Source organism: Homarus americanus, unplaced genomic scaffold (assembly GCF_018991925.1).
Source record: "Homarus americanus isolate GMGI-L3 unplaced genomic scaffold, GMGI_Hamer_2.0 scaffold40248, whole genome shotgun sequence".
Taxonomy (NCBI): domain Eukaryota; kingdom Metazoa; phylum Arthropoda; class Malacostraca; order Decapoda; family Nephropidae; genus Homarus; species Homarus americanus.
Window position 1 is genome coordinate 7,834,830 of NW_024712526.1, and position 19,767 is coordinate 7,854,596.

A 19,767-nucleotide genomic window follows, 5' to 3' on the forward strand; every position below is an offset into this window, starting at 1 on the left:
TCAGAGATGCTGCACAGATCCGTGTTGATAGAAGTAATGATATCAGTTCTAGAAACAGATCTAGTTTGAGAGTTAGGAGGAAGGGGAAATGTGAGGAAGAGTGAAGAGTAGAATCATCAGCGTAAGAATGGATAGAATTAGTTGTAGTGTGAAGTAAATCATTGATAAAAAGAAGGAAGAGAGTTGGTGAAAGAACAGAACCCTGTGGGACGCCACTACTCGTAGAAAAAGAGCGAGAAATGGGTCCCTCGACAACAACTGCCATGGATCGGTTCTCAAGGAAGCTAGAGATGAGAAAACAAAGTGAGGGAGAGAAACCAAAAGAGGGAAATTTAGATAGCAAAGACTTGTGCCATACCCTGGCAAATGCTTTGGAGATATCGAGAGCCACGACAAAAGTTCCCCAGAATCCCTAAGAGAGGATGACCAAAGATGGGTGCAATAGGAGAACAGACCACTAGTAGATCTCGCCTGGCGAAAGCCATACTGGTGATCCGACAAAAGAGAAAGGTGTTCAAGGTGACGGAGAAAATGGGAGTTCAAGATAGTTTCGAAAATCTTAGAGAGGGATGAGGTTAGGGCAATGGGGCGATAGTTAGAGGGATTAGAATGGTCACCCTTCTTCGGGATGGGCTGAACCAAGGCATGCTTCCAAGAAGAAGGAAAAGCTTGGGTTTTGAGGCAAAGGCGAAAGAGGCGAGCATGTACAGGGGCCAGGGCTTCAGCACACTCCCTCAGAACACGGGGGGGTATTCCGTCCGGTCCATGCGCCTTACTCACATCCAACCTGGATAACACACCTGCAACCCTGCGAGTGGAGATTATAGGTTCATAGGTTCAGTAGGAGGTGCAGGGGTAGGAGGGATAGAGTGGGAATCGTCTAAGGTGGAATTAGAGGAGAATAAGGTGCCAAACAGGTTGGCTTTGTCAGGGGGAGAGTAGGCTATAGAGTTATTGGGACGGAAGAGGGGAGGAAAAGAAGGCGTGCAGAAGTTGTTACAGATTATATTTAGTTAAGGACCAGAAGGATTTACTAGAGGAATAATTAGTCAGGACAGCGGTCTCTCTTTTAATAAAATTCCGCTTGGCCCTACGAAGAATAGCCTTACAACGATTCCTAGAAGTAATGAAAGAGGTGTGGGTAATAGGAGGAGATAGTTTCATAGCTCGATATGCAAGCAAGAGAGCAGGAGCGATCAAACCATGATTGTAATGTGAAAGTTTTGGTAGAAGATGGGATAAATGCACTCATACCGCCCTGTATAACCCCAGCAATGCTGTCAGCACATACCGAGGCATCCCGAGTGGAAAAGCAACATTCATCCCGAGGAAAGTCGGTGAAGAATTCTCGCAAAGATTGCCAGCTTGCCCTCCGATAGTGCCATAGTTGACGTTTAGAGGGGGGTGGGGGAGGTGGTCGTGCCCAGTTTGATTTAATAGAAATAAGATTGTGATCAGAAGACCCAAAGGGGGCAAAAATTGAGTATGAATAGTGTGAGGGGTTAGAGGTAAAACAAAGATCAAGAATGTTAGCAAGTTGATCGTGTAGATCAGGAACGCGTGTAGGGTGTTTGATTATCTGTTCCAAATCATTAAGTAAGGAAAAAGAGAGTGCCTCAGCTCCACCTGGGTCATCCCTTGCAGAGCCAAGCCACTCTCTGTGATGTACATTGAAATCCCCGAGATAGATGATCTCGGTGTTGGGGTGTGTGGATAGCAACGACTCATGGCAAGAAGTGAGATACTCAAAGAGTTCGAAATAGTTGGTAGAGTTGGGAGAACAGTATAGGAAACAAAGAAAAATAGTCACAGTAGGTAGAGATATTTTGAGCCAGATGACATCATAAAGGGGAGATTCAAGATCCGTGAGTCGGGCTATGGGTGTACGTGTGTTGCAGTAGGCGCATACACCTCCCTTAGAACGGAAGTAGGTATAAAGGTTGTAGTTTGAGACTTGGAAAGGTTTGGGTGAAGCTGCTTTGATCAGTTGAAGTTCGGAGAGTAGTCGCAGGTCGGGGGAAGAGGTTGATAGATGGTGCTCCACAGAAGAAAAATTGGATCTCAGTCCGCGAATGTTGGAAAAATGAAGTGTGAAAAAAGCCGATCCTCCAGCAACCGCGGTGGCGTCAGTTGAGGCCCCAGTAGCTTGATGATGATCAGGTCGGCCCTGGGGTTCACAACCTTATACAGTATATGTATCGTAATTTGGGTAAATATTTTAATGGCTGTGGCTATTATTCTCATTACAATTTCAACTTTCAAATCACTGTTGAAACCTAACCTAACCTAACCCAAGGAAAGAAATATATTCGTATTTTTTTAATAATCTTAGAATAACCAAATAAGAAAATCTTGCCGTAGCCATTAAAAGAATATGAAACCCATCTTTTTTGTGAGAAAGCAAGCGTCAGTTTTTCAACTTGAATAAACATTTATTACCAAATATTGTTGGATTAATTTTTATTTATTTATTTATTTATTTATTTATTTTTTTCCAATTTTGTGGGCTACAGCTGCCTAATGCGCGTGAGTGGTGGGCAGACTATACAATGATATTTACTAATTAAGAGGGCCTTCTTTCTGACTGACTTAACTTAACCTAAACTGACTTAACCTAACCACACCAAACTTAACCCAGTTTGCCTACCCTCTAACCTAACCATTAACAACACATTTCGTCAATATGTCTGTCGTACCCGTATAATTATCCACTATCTCCCCAAAAGTAGCTACAATGTGAAATAAACCGTGTGTTATCACATGAATGTTACTATTATTGTTAGAAAACTACTTCTACTAACACTTACAATGAATGTTGATGCTCGTCTGTTTGGTGTCCTACTACTCCGCCTCCTATCCATGGTGCAGCTGCCTGTTTCACATCACTTGAACTCGCATGCTTAGACATAAGGTAGGCATTTTGCTGGTTGAAGTCACCTATAGCCCAAAACTTGCTGAAAATAACCTCAATCTTGTCCATGTCAACACTACTGAAGTAGCCACAAGCATGCTCCACAACACTGGGCTTATGCTGATATTGCAGGAGTCGTAGACCCTCAGCAATTTGGCAACATGAAAACTTCCTCCACCACTCACTGTCTTGTCAGCTTTCTCGATTACATATACCGCCATCTCGAGAAACGAAAAACGTCTGTAGCTGTCGCCTTCATGGATTTCACTAAGGCATTCGACCTAGTCGACCACAATATAATCATCAACAAAGCTATTGACCTCGGGCTTCGGAGAAGTCTTATACCATGGCTTACAGACTTCCTCAGTGACCGACGCCAAGCTGTACGCTTCCGAGGGGCTGTCTCCACCTTCAGTCACTCACCTGTGGCGTCCCCCAAGGCACCAAGATGGGACCACTCTGCTTCCTTATGCTCATCAATGATGCCCTAAGAGAAACCCCCTGTTCGCTGGAAATATGTCGACGACTCCACCATTGGGATCAGCGTCAACAATTCTGCCCGACCATACTCTTCAGGATTTATTGAACAGTCTCCAAAACTGGGCCACCAACAACCATGTCACCATCAACCATACCAAGACATGGTTATGCACATCAACCTCTCCTCCGACATTGTCCCACCTCCTTCCATTACTCTAGGTCCGAACACACTCCAGGTTGTAGATTCCACGAAGCTCCTCGGCGTCACCATAGACAACAAACTAAATTGGAAACCACACGTCAGTGAAGTTGTCAAATCCTCCAGTTTCCGTCTCCACCTCCTCCGCCGACTCAAGTCCCTCGGAGTTCCTGCACCGAGCTCCTCAGTGTTTACACAACATTCATACTTCCCAAGCTCACCTATGCCTCCCCCCACCTGGTCTTCCTCCCTAAATGCCACACAACGTAAACACCTAGAAAAAGTGCAAAAGAGGGCATGCAAGATTATTCTCTCCCCTTCCTACTCCACATATCAAGAAGCGCTCAACACACTGACCCTTTCGACTCTCACTGACCATCACCACAACCTCATCTGCAAATTTGGTAAGAAGCTTCTACACCATCCTCGACACCGGCTCCTACTACCACCTGAGATCCCTAGCCCGAGAATTGCTGTTCGACACCACAACCGCATCCAGCCCATACGTGCACGAACTGATCGCTATAAGAACAGCCCAGTCCCAACCATTGTAAAAATTATCAATAACTTGTAATAGACCAGTGTATTCACTCCCAGTAAACACTACTCCTTGCACTGTCACTATGTTGAAATGCACTGTAGTTTGAGCTTTTCCCCATCTAGTTATTATATATCTTATTTATATCACTTATGTTACTTGTATATTATTTGTAATTCGAAACCCATTCCCCAAATATGTAACTGTATATTTTCAGCCTTCTGGCTGCCAAGTTCTTTCAATAAACCGTTAATTATTATTATTATTATTATTATTATTATTATTATTATGCTGTTACACCACACCAGCTCTCCACATTCCCCCTACACTGGACGCTGGACTGGCTGGCGACATCCTGATTCTAAGCTGATTGGCCACTGTATGAGGGACACTGAAGTTCAGTGACTGAACTGATCGTGGATGTCTTACGCCCACTACTTGCTATTTCTATGGCTTTACCCCTGAAATTTCAGTAGGGTAACGCCAAGTAGCGGGTTTCTCGCCCACACCATTCTCCAGAACAGAAGACCATAGAAAGCGTATTTTTACAACCAGTACGGGTTCGTCACTTTGTATTTTATTGTTGGAACTCTGTGACCTGTAAAACATTGCACAGTACTGTACTATATTAGGATTTGTATAGCTATGGAACGTATATAAATAAAACATTTTCTTTCTAATATAATTTTATTGTGCAGTAATACACAAGCAAAAGCCTATTCTGTATAAATGTACAATGGATTTTATACACTATACATTAATTACATAACTACAGTGAAAGGCACCTTTTATTTTTAAGTATATGTAGCCTATTACAAAATATTCTAGAAATGCAAAGACAATTCTGGACCACAAGATATATTCATCATCATCATCAGTAATTTTAAACTTGGTATAACTTTTTTGTGTACAGTAGTATTTATGGTTAATCTTACTTCCCCGCTTAGAGTAATAGCCCTCACACAAACCCTGCAAAAATACTTCAATAAATAGAAAAAATATATATCTTATACTGGGATCTGTTATTCGCAGTGTCAAAATTCAAGGTTCCCAAATAACAATAGAAAACCTTATCCTGGGATTTACATTATGGGGAAATTTGAGATACGAATTGGGTAAGGGCAATCTTTAAGACACGAGTAGTTGGACGTCTAAGGTATGAGATAAGAATTGACGTACGGTAATATCTCAACATGTCGTACGATGAAGGAACTTATTTAATAATGACAAAGAAACTATTATCTTTTTTTTATGGTGCGTACAGTATCCGGCGTAGAAGGAAAAGAATTCAGTGTAGTAAATGCATCCAGAATAGATGGTTAAGAATTTCTGATTAATTGGGTTGGTTACCTATTTGACCCAACGTTTTAATTGGCGATGTTTTCAAGCCAGCTGCCTTAGCCATCAACACTTCAGCTCTGGGTGCTTCAGCCTGGATTGTATTGGTTATGTTAGTTTGGGAGATAAGTTAGTTAAGGTCAGGTCGGATGCTGAAACACTCACGCTGTAATGCTTCTGGTTAAAACGTTTGGAGAAATTGTCGTATCAAAACATTTGGTACTATAAAATTCTTAATTCAAAATGGCCAATATATTCTTTTCTGGAGGCATCTACGTTATATGCCAAATTAATTTATTGTGCAGTTCTTGTCAATTGATTCAGTGTATCTTGATAAATGAAAATAACAAGTAATTCTTCATTTGAAATTAATAAAATTATCTCAAATTAATGTATTGTTAACCTTAAAAGACCTAATTCCCGATAACAGATTCCAGAAGATACTGTATGAAAACTAGTAGAGCCACTTTCTGAAGATCTGACCAAGACCGTTTTCATAATTTGGGATATACGTATAGTATTCAAGGATGGGACGATGGGTGTATGGTTGCCTACTACTAACATCATTAATTTTGTAAGTTACCCTTAAATTGTCAGGCAAATATTGGTCCCTAAAGTAGTAAATTAATGTTTGAAATGCAATGTGTCCCACAGCACACTTTATGCATTCATGTTGCAACGCGAAATTCATTAGAACTAATATTCTCAACTATGTGATTCTATCATTGGAAATTCCAGCCTGTAACTAAAAGAATTTGATTAATATCTTTTAGTAATTTTATATTGAAAAGGAAACTGTTGCCATATTATAGCAACCAATTACAATAAACCAAAATAAAAATGAGAGGTATGTTATGTAACTTATGTTTCCTGTTAGTTCGCACTCAACTTTTATACAGTATTGAATCATTTAAAGCACCATTTTATGAATCTCATGAAATTGAATATAAAAAAGATCCAAATTACATGTTGCTGTACAGTACCAATAAGTAAATGCCAAGCCATAAATTGTTAAGAGTATGGGCTTGAGGCCCTTAATTGTTAAAGTACGTAAATATATATATATATATATATATATATATATATATATATATATATATATATATATATATATATATATATAACAAATTACAACGGATTTAATATTGTTCACTGAGTAACTGTTTCAGCTAAATTGGTTTAACCACTTTGTCAAAGACGGGCGGGGAAACGTAACTCATTGTTGTAGCATCTGCAATACGTTTCGAAATAGAAGTCTTTATTGCAATGAACGTTTAACTGAAGAGTGTATTGGATCACCGAAAAGACAGTCCACTGGTTGTACTGTTGTGTTGATGACCAAGGCTGTGGTCAGTCTGGAGGCTGGGAGTGATTCACGACCACTTCTGGTGTGTGACGACTCCTGTAAGGTGTTGCTGACACCGTCATGGTGACAAATGATCACTGTTAGATGCTAAGAAACCCTTACGAGCTATTGGAGGCTGGACGGGTTCTAGATTACTCCTGCCAAGAGTTTTATTTTTAAAAGATGATGGACAAGCCCTATAAGACGCCAGGAGACTCCCGTAAGGAGGTGGGTGACCCTGGTGCTGGAAGCTGGGGAGGTTCTCGACGATCCCTGTGAGGGGCTGGATGAGTCCTTCAAGGTGCTGGACGAGCCCTGCGAGGCGCTCATCCTACTGCCAGAGCGGGCGGTCGTCACCTCCTCTTCATCTGCTTCCTCGATGCTGTCACTGTTATAGAGTCGAAAAGATGACCTCCTCTCCTTCACCGGAGCAGCTAAAATGGCCTCACTCATCCGGGATTTGACCTTTGACCCCGGCGATACCAAGGTACTAAACTCACTAACCCGGCAGTTTAACTTGGAGATTGGGCTGGTCGCCTTGTCTTTACGATCTGGATACAGGTTGGTCAGGTTACCCACGGACGACGAAGTTGCCCTGGACAGTGCCAGTGACGACCGCATGTGGCCAAAAGTTGTCCCTGATGTGAGGTCACCCAGGGAGGTGGCCGAGGTAATTTTCTCAAAGCCATGGTAGGGAATGAGCCCTGAGGTCCGGCTGATATTCCTGTTAGGAAGATATCGAATCAGAATCCGTGTCACTACATCCAAATCATGGACAGCATTCAAATAATTGCCATTGGTGTTAAAACAAATAACCAAAACAGCCATTCCCTAAAAAAATATATATATATATATATATATATATATATATATATATATATATATATATATATATATATATATATATATATATATATATATATATATATATATTAGTATTCCCGCTTAACGCGGTCAATTGAACCCACAGGGTACGCTAAGTGAAAACCGTTAAGTGAACAACAGAACATATGGGATTAATTCCAATAGAGACTGGCCCGACCCCAACTCCACTTTTTGACGACACACAACTATGTTGTAGTAAAAATTTTATCTTAACTTTATGATGGTATGCATAACAATTAATATAAGAGAAATATCAATAATATTAGGTTTTTTAACACTTGCATTAGTAGAAAAGATGGCTGGGATGGGTGGTTCCGAGGCAGAGGGCAGATTATTGGCCTCACCTGTATCACTTTAATAATTGTATCACTATCCACCACAGAGGCTTGCAGGGCCTTTGTCAAACCCTCAAAGGCCATATAAGTCCATATCCTCACTATAATTATCACTATCACTGACTTGGGCCGCTGTGGTGGGTGGCGGTGAAGAACTCGTAATGTTTTGATGACATGCACTTTAACGCATCGTAGTTCGCCCGCTCTCCAGGTGATATGATGAAAAAATTCCGCTATGAAAGTTTTATTTTCAGGCAAACGCGATATGATAAAACGGCGTAAGGAAAACCGCAGAAGCGGGTAATACTGTATATATATATAGTATTCCACTAGACATGAAACAACGCCCCTAACAAATATAATACAGGGTAGTTTAAATATCTGTCAAGTAATCGTTTTTTGTCTTCAATAATTTTAATTGCTCATGTTTACAGATTCCTCGTGTTGTTGATTCCTTTATTTTAGCAACTTAAGTCAAGTACAGTAACAAATCATCTTTTTTTTTATTTCATATCTCTACGTTAATCAGGTACATCTGGATTACTAGAATACAGTAGCGTAAATATATACAGTCGTGGTTCAAAACATTTATACAGCACCAGTGAAAGGTGCTGCATATTATCAGCGCTTATTTATGCTGCCGTCTGATTATATCTGTTGTGCTTTTCAAAAATTAATTTAATCGTATTATATGAAAATACGGTAATTATTACGTACCTGGAGGCTATAAGCAGGGAGTCAGCAAGGTGTGCCAGACGCTCCAGATGGGCGGCCCCAGGCAAGTCTGGTCCGGGAACCAGACACCCGCTGCTGCTGCCGTCCGACGAACACGTCTGGCGGAGACCAAACTTATGTGTTTCGTTCTTGATTCATGTTAAGACTTAACCTGACTTGGAATTTTGTTTGCTAGAAATTTGTTTTTGGAACTTGGATATTTTCTCAACGTACAAGTAAATATAAGTATGGGATTTTTTTTACTTAAGATATTTGTTCATGAAATTTAGATTCTTTTTTGATGTATCCCATAAAATAAATATTCTACTTAAAACAATCCTTCATTATTTATATTACTATCTAATAACAACACAGATCACTGTCTGCAAGGCTGTTGAAATTTAAGGATAAGTATATCAATGTGTGTACTAAATATATATAATATATATTAATTGCAACAACCATCACAATCGGCTGAGGTTGTTTGTGCACACACGCCGACTCCTGCGACTCAAGCTGGCTGAGGTAGTGAGGTTGCGGCCTTGTAGTGTCCAGACAATAGTTCAGAGAGCCAAGCCAGTTGACTAGTGACCGCGGGCGAGGGTAAGAACAACTGAGCAACTGGAGGACAAATTCGCACCTAAAGGCAACTCCAAAACGTAATTAAATCAAACTCGAGTTAATGTTTACACCAAACTTTAGTTAATGTTTACCTTCCTTGCTTAATTTACTACCCTAACTTAATCCAACGTTAACTTACCCTAACCTAATCTATCGTTAACCAAACCTAGCCTGATCTATTGTTAACCATACCTAACCCAATCTATCGTTAACCTACCCTAGCCTAATCTATTGTTAACCTACCCTAAGCTAATCAAACGTTAACCGAACTGTTATGTCACTATCCTAACCCACTTACATTAACCAATTTAAATCTAACGTACCCAAAACTAATTTAACGTTAACCTACTTAAGCCACGTCAATCTACCCTAAAGGATCTGTTTAGTTTAACCCTATCTAAAATAATCAGACCTAATCTAATCTAACAAACTTAACCTCAACTAACCAATTCTGACACAACTAACTTAAACATGACGTAACAAAACCAAACAAACCTTTCAACTGATTAAATATTTTTATTTTTTAATTATTTTGGGTGAGAAATTTGTCCAGTGAAAAAATTTATCTCCGAGTTTTGTCCAATGACGAGTTAGATGGTATAAAAAAAGTCAGATATGGGTTTCGTCCCACAAATCCTGAAAGAGTCCAGCTCACACCTTCATGTACTCGATTAAGATATTTGTGGAGGCGAGAAGAGAGAGAAAAAACAAAACCGAGTGAGAACAAGTAGCCAATAATAAACTCGAGGTAAGTCACGTCATCTTGAATGTTCTGTGTTGCGTGTAGTCCGCCTAATGCCAGCCCAACCTGACATGGATGAGTGCACTTTTGCGTGTAAGGGATTTTTTCAAAGTTGGTTAAACATAGTAATATTTTTTAATTGACTTTGATGTTTTCCTTTTGAGTTTTTTAGTCATATCTCTGTTTTAATCGTGTATTTTATCGTATCTCTGTCATATTTATTATTCTCTCATACCAGCATAGTGAAAACCAAAGGAATTTGATATGCTGACAATAATAAGCCAAGCTGAAAACTCCTCACTCAGAAAATAACACAAATCAATCAGTTGGTCTAGACGGGTGTATGGGTGATTAAGATAAATATATTCAAGATTTATCGTTTTTATACTGGCTTATGTCCTAAATAAATAAACCGTGGCCTACCCAAATATATGTCCGTCCTTAATAGTCAATACTTACACTAAGGACATCCTCGTGCTTGGTGTCCAGCGGTACAGGGAGGCCAAGGACACTGTCTATGGAGGTCCTGGTAGACACGCCAAAAGTCGGGGACACATCCAGGCTCGGGGAAGACAAGCAGCCCACCATCACCCCGCCCACCTTACCCAGTTTCTGTGAGGAAAGTGTGAAAATGACGATAATCAAAAGATTAAATTACCGTACTGAAGGTTGTTGTTGTACTCAAAGGGTAAATTTTTAATTCTCGGGGGATTTAGTACTCAAGAGGTTTAATTATCTTAGTGTTGGGGTTTAGTTAGCTTACCTCAAAGGCTCAGTTATCTACTCAAGGGTTTAAGAAGTTCTCCAGGTGGTTTAGTGACCTTACTCAAAAGGTTTGTTATCATATGTAAGGGTTTAGGTTATCCTACTCAAGAGTTTACGTTATCATACTCAAGTGTTGACAGTATTATACTCAAGGGATTGAGGTACTGAATTCAGGAGATGAAGTTATAGTATTCAATGTGTTATCATACTCAGAGTTACGTCATCGTTCGTACCTCAAGAAATTGTTATCGTACCAAAAAAGATCAAGTTATCATACGCTACGAGGCACTTTTATTACTATAGGAGGGGTCCGACTAATTACCCAAATGTAGCCGCAATGAAGTCAAATAATGGTCCTACATGAATAAATCGGACTGCCAATCACTTCTCGACTAGTATTTGGTGTCACAAAGTCACAAAAAATTGGTAAACTTAATTTAATCTGAGTTAATAGATCGAGTGCATGTACCTAACCTAACCTCGACTAGTATTTGGTGTCACGAAGTCACAAAAAATTGGTAAACTTAATTTAATCCGAGTTAATAGATCGAGTGCATGTACCTAACCTAACACAACATTTGGGTACACTTGGTGTAATTAGTCGGACCGCTATAAATAGGAGACGTGTTGAAAGGCATGTATGGTAATTTACAGGGAATGACATTTACCTCAGGAGGGGTAGAGGCCAGGGGTAAACCTAGTCTGGCGCGGAGGTCGTGTACTTGGAGGGAGAGTTCGTGGTTGTTGCGCTGTAGGCTGGTGTTACGCTTGGGAACCTGCAACAACACAACAGACATACATACGTTACATACATACAAAGTTACGAATACATGCAGAAAGACAATAAGATACATCTCCATATACTGACGTTCATAGCCATATACAGAAATGCAAACAAACATATACTTTAAACAAGCATACATACGTTTACAGATACTGTACATTTATAAACAGACACACATTCTGACATTTATATCCACATACACACGCACACACACTCAAACGTCTAGTTTTTATATTCAAACGAAAAATTACACCAACAAAATTAAAATAATACGGTGAACCTTGAATGTTTTTATGTATGTATTCATTCTCCATACCACTTTATATTACTCATACTGAGACACGTACTGCTTCTCTGTGTTGAGGAGGAGAATCTGCTTGTTCTGCTGGTGTAGTTTGCTTGCTAGCTTGCTATTGGCCGACTTCTGCTCGTGTAACCACTGCTTGATGCCACCACCACCTGAGACAGTTGTGGGCTGTTATACTGACTAATATTCCCTTATACTGACAATTACTGCCTTATACTGACAAAGTTTTTTTTAATTTATACTGACATACTTCTGACTAATATTACCATAATAATGACTTGTATTAACCTATATTACATTGTTTTAACTTATACTGTGGCTTTACAAGTTTCAGTATTACAATAATGGAGGAACATTTGGATGATTATGATATTGATACCAGAATGGCAGGTAATAATATAGTTAAGTTTCAGGCTATATTTTATGGAGGTCTTAACTAAGGGGTTAGTTATATCAGGTGTTCAAAAGTGTTAAAATACTACAATATTTTGTAACCTGTGTGCTAAGCGTATATGTGTACAGTATGTGTGTTTTTGTGCATGTGTAGTGTCTGTTACAGGTGCATTTTATCATCACATGAGTACACGTTATGAAATTAACGAGGTATCGATTAATGAGGCGTTGATCATTAACGTCAGTCATTATATCCGTGTTAGTAGGATGTTAATGAAAACTAAGCAGTTTAATATGACACACAGGTTTAGATATTGATGAGAAAGAGAGGAATTAGATACAAAAGTAGAAATAGACATAGATAGTCAGAAAAGTCACAGACACACAGATAAAAGTTGACTTAGCGTGAACTGGAAGGCAGGTGTGAAGAAATAGTTACCTGAGCATCGTTGGCAAGTAGGTTTCTGGCTTGCTGCACCTCCTCTACCTGTAATTCTCTCGATCTCACCTGGCCCCTGAGCGCGTCTATCTCCTCTCTCTCCCAGACAGCTGTGTGGGAGGGAGACAAATGCGTGATATTAATCGAAGCTTCACTAACATGTTGTGAATATTCTCTTTTTTCTTTCTATTTCGAATATCGTTACATTCCCCTCTCCTTTCCTCTCCACATCCTCCTCATTTACCCCTCACTACTCTACATCTTCGTAACACTAACATACATTTATTTTTTAGCCTACTCTCACACAACCATCTTCCTACCAACCCACTTTTCCCACCCCTCACATACGCACTCTTTCCACCCAGAGACACACACACACACACTCTGCTTTCCACCCAACACACACTTTTCCCACTCCCCCCACCCCCCAACTCAAATACTCTCCCTACCCACATGCACTCTGTTCCCACACTCCTACATACTTCCCCACTCCCCACATACATCCCACACCCCCACATACATCCCACACCCCCACATACTTCCCACACCCCCACATACTCTCCCCACCCAAACACTCTCCCCTACACCCTCAAACGCGTGAGTTTTACCTGGTCGTGGAGGGCACCATTACAATCTTTGAGTTGGTTAGTCTACAGGAGCCTGCCATCTCCTCCTCCACGGTGGCTAACTGAGCCTCCCACAGCCTCTCCAGCACCTTGGTAGCTTCCACGGTTTCTTGAGACTCTCCTAATGACGCATCTAAACTCATCACCTGCAAGAGAATGAAATACTGTACCGCATTCTTAAACTCCTGGTTCGACATCCTGACTTCATGGATAATGTCTCAATTTAGTGAACTCACGTCAGGTTCGATATTCATTGTGTGTGTGTGTGTGTGTGTGTGTGCTACAGTAAAACCTCCATATATCGGATTGCTCTTCCATATAATCCATTAGTTGGCGGGGGTACACATCTAACGGATCCTCGTTATAATGAACTTTCACCTCTATTGAGTTCGTTAGATGGAGGTTTCATATCTAATGGCTACCCCTCGATATAACAAAATGCCTCTCCTGTAATCCGTTAAATTGAGGTTTCACTTTATTCTGCAAAAAAATATATACTGAATCTCTATCTCGATCTATCACATAAACACACACCGTTAAGTATTTTTTTATGATATACAACACCTGTACTTGAACTTATGAAGCATTTATCTATCTATATATATATATATATATATATATATATATATATATATATATATATATATATATATATATATATATACATTCCCTCATCGTTAAATACATGGGGGAAAATTAATAATAATAAAAAAAAACGCGAAATTGCTGCGTTTAAATGTACCACAACATAACCGCTCGTTAAATCTTGTACTTAACATCTTTGTGGTATAACTAAAGCTCGTTATTAAGATGTAATAGTTTATAGCTATAGCGTATTATATGTTTTATGTATACTTGAAAAAGGCGACTCTTATTTAATCCTCTTGAAGGTTAAAGATTAAATAAATATAAGTGCTTGGGGATCAGAGGTTTAATTACATTTCTACTCTCCATAACAAAACTAATCCATAATATTTTAATAATTCGTTCATTATGTGATAAAAACGTAATTATGAAGCTTATTTTAATTTAGACATCCAATAGACGTCGTTTGTTATGGTTTAAGGAAAGATAGGAAACGTTATTTTACTTTTTGTTAGTTTACCTTTCTGAGGGCGTCGTCACGAGTCCTGGTAAGTGTGGTGATTTCAAGTTGCAGTTCTTGGGTCGTTCTTGTCTCACGGTCACAGGCCTGCAGGAGGTTAGAGGAGGAGGGTGTTGGTTGACTGATGGACTGTAAGTTAATGTACTGTATCGGATCTAACCCTCTCTCTTGCTCTCTCTGTCTGTCTCTTGCCCTCCCTCTTATTCTGTCTCACTAACTCACTCTCTCTATTTAATTAGTATATCCTTTCATCTATCCACAAGTCCATTTATTGATACATTTTTCACTTATGTATTTATCTCCAATCTGTATATCTCCACTTACGTCACCATATATCTATCTCTTTATATACAGTATTTAATCTATATATCTATTACCTGACTAACTATCTATCTAATCTACCCATCCGTCTACTTAACATAACACTTGACTTACCTGTTTGAGCTGTTCCTCCATGGCAGCCAACTCGCCCTTAAGCCTCGACACTGTCCTCAAGCTCCTCCACCTGGGTAGAGTGGAGGTGCAAGGTACAGGAGTTAATTATGACTCAGGCACAACTTCAGAAGGTGAATTGATTAACTGTTGGCTGGATTAAATAATTACCGGATTAATTACATTCTGACCACATTAAGTAACTGCTGATTGGATTAGTTAACTACTGAGTGGATTAATTAATTGATGGGTTAATTAACTGTGGGCTGGATTAATTAATTATAGTGCTTAATGAAAACATAAGAATAGATATAATAATGAAATGGATAAAAAATAAACAACCTCACCTAACAAGAGTCAACGTTACTTACCCTGTTATCGTCAGGGTGTTGGTGAGCGTTGGTATTCTTGTGGGCGTGGGCATGAGAGAGCTGGGTGGAGAGCATGGCGACCTGGGCACGTAGATGGGCGGTCTCAGTCTCCAGGCGGTGAGTCTCCGTGTGAGAGTCTTGTAGTCTCTCCTCCAGGCTTGTCACCTAAGGGAAGACAAAGTGAGTACTGTATTGCCTGTGGTCGTGTGTGTACAATCAGTTCAATCCTTTCTTTTAATCACCTGAAGATTAGGCACCTCCGTTCATTTCACTTGATGACCTAACCTCACCTAATACAATCTAACCTAACTTAACCTCACCTAACCCCTAGATAGCATTAGGGTATTTAATCATCAGGTGAAATAAGTTAATGCGTGAGGGGAAAGGGCAAGAAGGATGATAACCAAGGAAGTGAAGGTGAAAGACAGAGAACGACGAAGGGGATCCAGATTGAAGACACAATTTGATGACTTAGGTGAGAGGTAAACGTGACCTGAGATTGGGACAGTTTGAGAGTCAATGAAGGGTAATAAAGTGAGACCAACACACACACACACACACCTCGTGCTGTCGGTCTTGTAGTGACCTCTCTAGGGTGCTAAGCTTGAGCTGGGTAACCCTGGCGTGGGTGTCTCGCTCCAGCAGTGCTCTCCTGGCCTGGGTCGCCTCCCCGCCTGCCGTCGTCACCTCACACCTGGTCGCTGCTGCTGTCTGGTTCAGTCCCACGTCCATCCCAGCCTCTGACCCCGCGATCCCTATGAAGTACGGATAATGTTAAAAAAAATGTCCCGGTGTCGTAGAACGTATCGTGTTAATAAAAATAACTAAGTGAAAAGTTTCAAATGAAGTGTTAAATAGCCCAGCTTTTATAGAACGCATCGTTAAGACATCAAAAACGCACAATGTTAAAGTTCAGTTTATGTAGAACGCATCGTGTTAGTAAGAATGCACCATTAAAATGAATCTAGCTTGTATGGAAGCCAAGTTGTCTTGTTAGGAATACTACTGAACGTCACACTCTCTGCACTAAAACAATGCCCCTGTTAGACGATATTATTTATATTATTATTATTACTATTAGTTGGTTATTATTATAATACTGTTACTGTCTTTGTGGTGATTCGGCTACAAGGTTTATTAGTACTATTCAATAAGAAGTCTTCATTAGTGTATTTTTACCCTTGTCACTGTACTATCAGCATCCTTACCACTGTACCGTACCACCAGCACCACGGAACATAACACATGATACAGTACAACCCCTGAAATGTGAACTCAAGCGTTTGGTGAATCAATGAAATATTAATGAGAAAATAATATATACTGGAAGTCCAAAGTATGATTTTATTTAGTTGATGTTACGTGAAGAACTTTATTGTAAACATAAATACATATCATAAATAATTAATTAAACTTGTGAAATAATAATGATGACAGCAACAAATATCTTGATGGCAAAATTAATCTAGAGTAGAAATTTAACATTGAAATTTAGGGTTAATCAAATACGAGTTTGAAATAAGTGATCAGAAATTATGCTCTAACCAGAATTTGCCTTTCGACTCAGCTCTTGCCCACTTTTGACATCTTAGTCAGAAAAGTTCAGTGATGTTCTTAATTTACCGAAGTTGTTGAGTGGTATAATAAATAAATTAGGGGAAATAACTGTGTTTTACCTTTAAGAAATTCTCATCAGCTTTTTGGAAAGAACATTTAGGTAAGAAACACAACTTCTGAACAATTTATTCGAGAAATGCGCAGAAACCAGTGAAAGTTATCTCTACGCACTGCCACTTGAATGAGCTTAATATCTTCATTGGTTCAAAAGTTACGTCATTTTGAATTTTCCAAACGTTAAGAACGTTTTTCTCGATTGTGATTTTTGGCGCTTGGCCCCTTGTCGCACTCGACGCCTCATTTATTACATAGTATTAGTTTTACTGATGATAAACCTCACAAGTTATCAGAGAACTGGGCCTAAATGGTTGAAACACAGAGATACAACAAGGACATAGTCAAAGTATTGTTATGAATAAAAAAATACGACGTAGCCATGTTAAGAATAAAATATGAAGTACAGTACAGAGTAGACTTGAAGCAACGTTAAGAATAAAACAAAAAGTGTGGAGAAGTAAATCTTTGGTGTAAAACTAATATACAGTAAAGGAGGGAGAAATATTCGATGTAAAATTACGAGGCTTCATTATAATTATAGCTATGTAAAAAAAAAAAAATAGTGATAGTACGCAGTAAGACTCCGTCCGATAAAAATAAAACGAATATCCTATAATATACACATAATCAAAACAGAATAAATATGCAGTAAAATTGTTCTTTTTTCTTTCATCAAAATCTGGGAGGAACTGTAAGTAAAAATAATTCACCATTCTAAAGGAAAACTCATGTTTACTTTACAATGAAATTCAAGGTTAAAAGTGTTTTTTTCTTTACCTAACTGATGCATGTTATTCAAACGATTTTTTTTTTCGTGTGAGGATTAATGGATAGCGATCATGCTTAGTTTGTGCTTTACCAACACATAATGCTGTCACCTTACCCGTCCGTCGAGAGCACTGCCCGTCACTTGAGCCTTGAGCCTGCGTGCCTCCGCCTGGGCTTCGTTCAGCTGTGTCCTCAGAGATCTCACCTCCTTCTCTAGCGCCCGCGTCTCCTCCTGCAGGCTCTCTTCGTTCGTTTGCTGTTAAAAAGAGCAGTGGTGGCTAAGTTAGTACTCTTGAAGGTGTTTGCATAGAGGTGACAAGTCAAATGGCCTCAATCTAAATAGGCCCTACCTAACTTAACCATTAACATTAGAGACTAAACTTAACCCAACTTAGGCAAAAGAATTTGGGTATCTTAGCTCCATTCTCCATAGGCCCCAACCAAGCGTGGCATATTAGGACTCCTTAAAACTTTGTTATGACCCTAAAGTGTCCAGGTACTGTACCTTTGCCAGCTTAACCTGCTGCTCAAGGGCAACCACCCTCTCAGTTTTAAGGGCCAGCTGGTCCAGTTCTGGGCGTCGTCGCGAGACTTGGTGAGGTCCATCTCCTGGCTCGACAACTGCTCCTGGAGACGACACTTCTCCTTCGTCAAGCGGTGAATCTGATGCGAGAAGTATATTTACGCAGAGATGATCTTACACTTGAAATTGTTTGATTTTACAATTATAATTTTCGTTGGTAGTAATAACAGTACGACTCGTAGTACTGTACTAGTGAACTATTGTTATTGTTACTATTGTTATGCATGTGCGTGTGTGTGTCCGTCCGTCAGACGACAGAAGACCCAACCACTCACCTGTTCCTCCAGCGCGTTACACTCCCGGATCAAACTGAGGACCTGCTCGTGGGCGTGGCCTGCTTCCTCCTCAGCTGCTCTCTTTTCCATCTTGGTGGACGTCATCGCTTCTTTCAGGCTCTCCACCTGCACCAAGGAGGTTAAGGTTACTGCAGGCATTTTACCGATTGTATTCGCGACATCACTTGATAATAAGTTGATTTTATAGTGAGGGGATTTTTTAGTAAAAGCTGTTGTTATAAATGTTATTACTGCGCTTCAATAACTAAGGTCCTTAAGTGCGTAAAGCGAAAATTAATTACATACCTAATACCTAGCAATTAAAAATTATAAGATAAAACCTAGGCAGTGGTTCTTAACCTTTGAGTCAATGGACCCCTTTGGAGAATCTGGTAAAGCTATGGACCCTCCCAGAAAAATGCACATAAGCACATAAACACAACTTGCATGCAATGAATATACTTTATTTTATTGAAAATTACGCCCCAAGATGACGTCAAAGCATGAATAAAGTAAACACTTGACGACGATGACGGTATGTTACCGACCGTGTACAGTAGCATCCCACGCCACCCTACAGATTTACATGGTTTTTCAGTAACCAAAAATACATACAAAACATCTGGTATATATTGACAAAAAATCGAACAACTTAATATAAAAATATAGTGAATATAAATGTTAAATTTTTATCTGACCTTCACGGACCCCCTGAAGCCCATCCGACCCCTTTTGGGTCCATGGACCCCAGGTTAAGGACCCCTGCTCTAGGGAATATAGAGAAAGTCAGCATAGCAGAATTTGTCCTTCACAAAGTCACGAGTTTTGCTTTTCTTTGTGTTCGCTCGGTCACTCACACTGACGTGATTAAAATACCATTCTTCTTCATCCCTCTTTACTCACCTGTTGCAGGGTCTTAGCGAGCTGGGCGTGAAGGTTGTAAGAAGCGTTACGTTGTGATTTCTGTAGTTGTTGTTATTGTTGCCATGGCAGTGGCGCTCTTCCAGGTCCTCACACTGCTGTTGCCACGTCTGTGACTCCTCCTGCACCCCCTCCAGCCGCGCCTGCCCTGAGACTTGACTACAAGTTATGGCTGCAGGTGGTTTATATGGGTCTATAATATAACTAACAACAATT

At 39.8% G+C, this 19,767-nt stretch overlaps 3 protein-coding genes across 3 annotated transcripts; all 3 read right to left on the minus strand.

Annotated features, from left to right (window-relative positions):
- Nucleotides 1-4,801: 4,801 nt before the first annotated feature.
- Nucleotides 4,802-11,670, minus strand: LOC121863572. Its single transcript, XM_042362287.1, has 4 exons — nucleotides 11,542-11,670; nucleotides 10,568-10,720; nucleotides 8,749-8,864; nucleotides 4,802-7,535 (listed from the first exon to the last, which is right to left on the minus strand). The coding sequence occupies exons 1-4, from the start codon at nucleotides 11,668-11,670 to the stop codon at nucleotides 6,959-6,961; spliced, it is 975 nt and encodes a 324-aa protein (XP_042218221.1). The 3' UTR covers nucleotides 4,802-6,958.
- Nucleotides 11,671-11,967: 297 nt separating this feature from the next.
- On the minus strand, nucleotides 11,968-16,082 carry LOC121861917. Its single transcript, XM_042359814.1, has 7 exons — nucleotides 15,892-16,082; nucleotides 15,331-15,495; nucleotides 14,963-15,032; nucleotides 14,528-14,614; nucleotides 13,405-13,568; nucleotides 12,797-12,906; nucleotides 11,968-12,116 (listed from the first exon to the last, which is right to left on the minus strand). The coding sequence occupies exons 2-7, from the start codon at nucleotides 15,381-15,383 to the stop codon at nucleotides 11,983-11,985; spliced, it is 618 nt and encodes a 205-aa protein (XP_042215748.1). The 5' UTR covers nucleotides 15,384-15,495; nucleotides 15,892-16,082; the 3' UTR covers nucleotides 11,968-11,982.
- LOC121861910 (COP1-interactive protein 1-like) lies at nucleotides 15,948-19,571 on the minus strand (the record flags this gene model as incomplete). Its single annotated transcript, XM_042359799.1, is given in 5 exon segments — nucleotides 15,948-16,085; nucleotides 17,888-18,028; nucleotides 18,278-18,435; nucleotides 18,631-18,756; nucleotides 19,534-19,571. Coding segments are annotated over 4 exon segments (365 nt in total), but the record flags the coding sequence as incomplete, so codon positions are not given.
- Nucleotides 19,572-19,767: the final 196 nt, after the last annotated feature.

Excerpts from the sequence above, each read along its gene's own strand:
- LOC121863572 (XM_042362287.1), bottom strand. The coding sequence starts at position 11,670 with ATGTCTGTTGTGTTGTTGCAGGTTCCCAAGCGTAACACCAGCCTACAG. Across the intron at positions 10,721-11,541 it reads TGGCCTCTACCCCTCCTGAG|AAACTGGGTAAGGTGGGCGG; the intron begins GTAAATGTCATT and ends CTTTCCTCACAG. Across the intron at positions 8,865-10,567 it reads AGCACGAGGATGTCCTTAGT|ACGTGTTCGTCGGACGGCAG; the intron begins GTAAGTATTGAC and ends GGTCTCCGCCAG.
- LOC121861917 (XM_042359814.1), bottom strand. The coding sequence starts at position 15,383 with ATGCCCACGCCCACAAGAATACCAACGCTCACCAACACCCTGACGATA. Across the intron at positions 15,033-15,330 it reads AACACCCTGACGATAACAGG|GTGGAGGAGCTTGAGGACAG; the intron begins GTAAGTAACGTT and ends CACTCTACCCAG. Across the intron at positions 12,117-12,796 it reads TACTTGCCAACGATGCTCAG|GTGGTGGTGGCATCAAGCAG; the intron begins GTAACTATTTCT and ends CAACTGTCTCAG.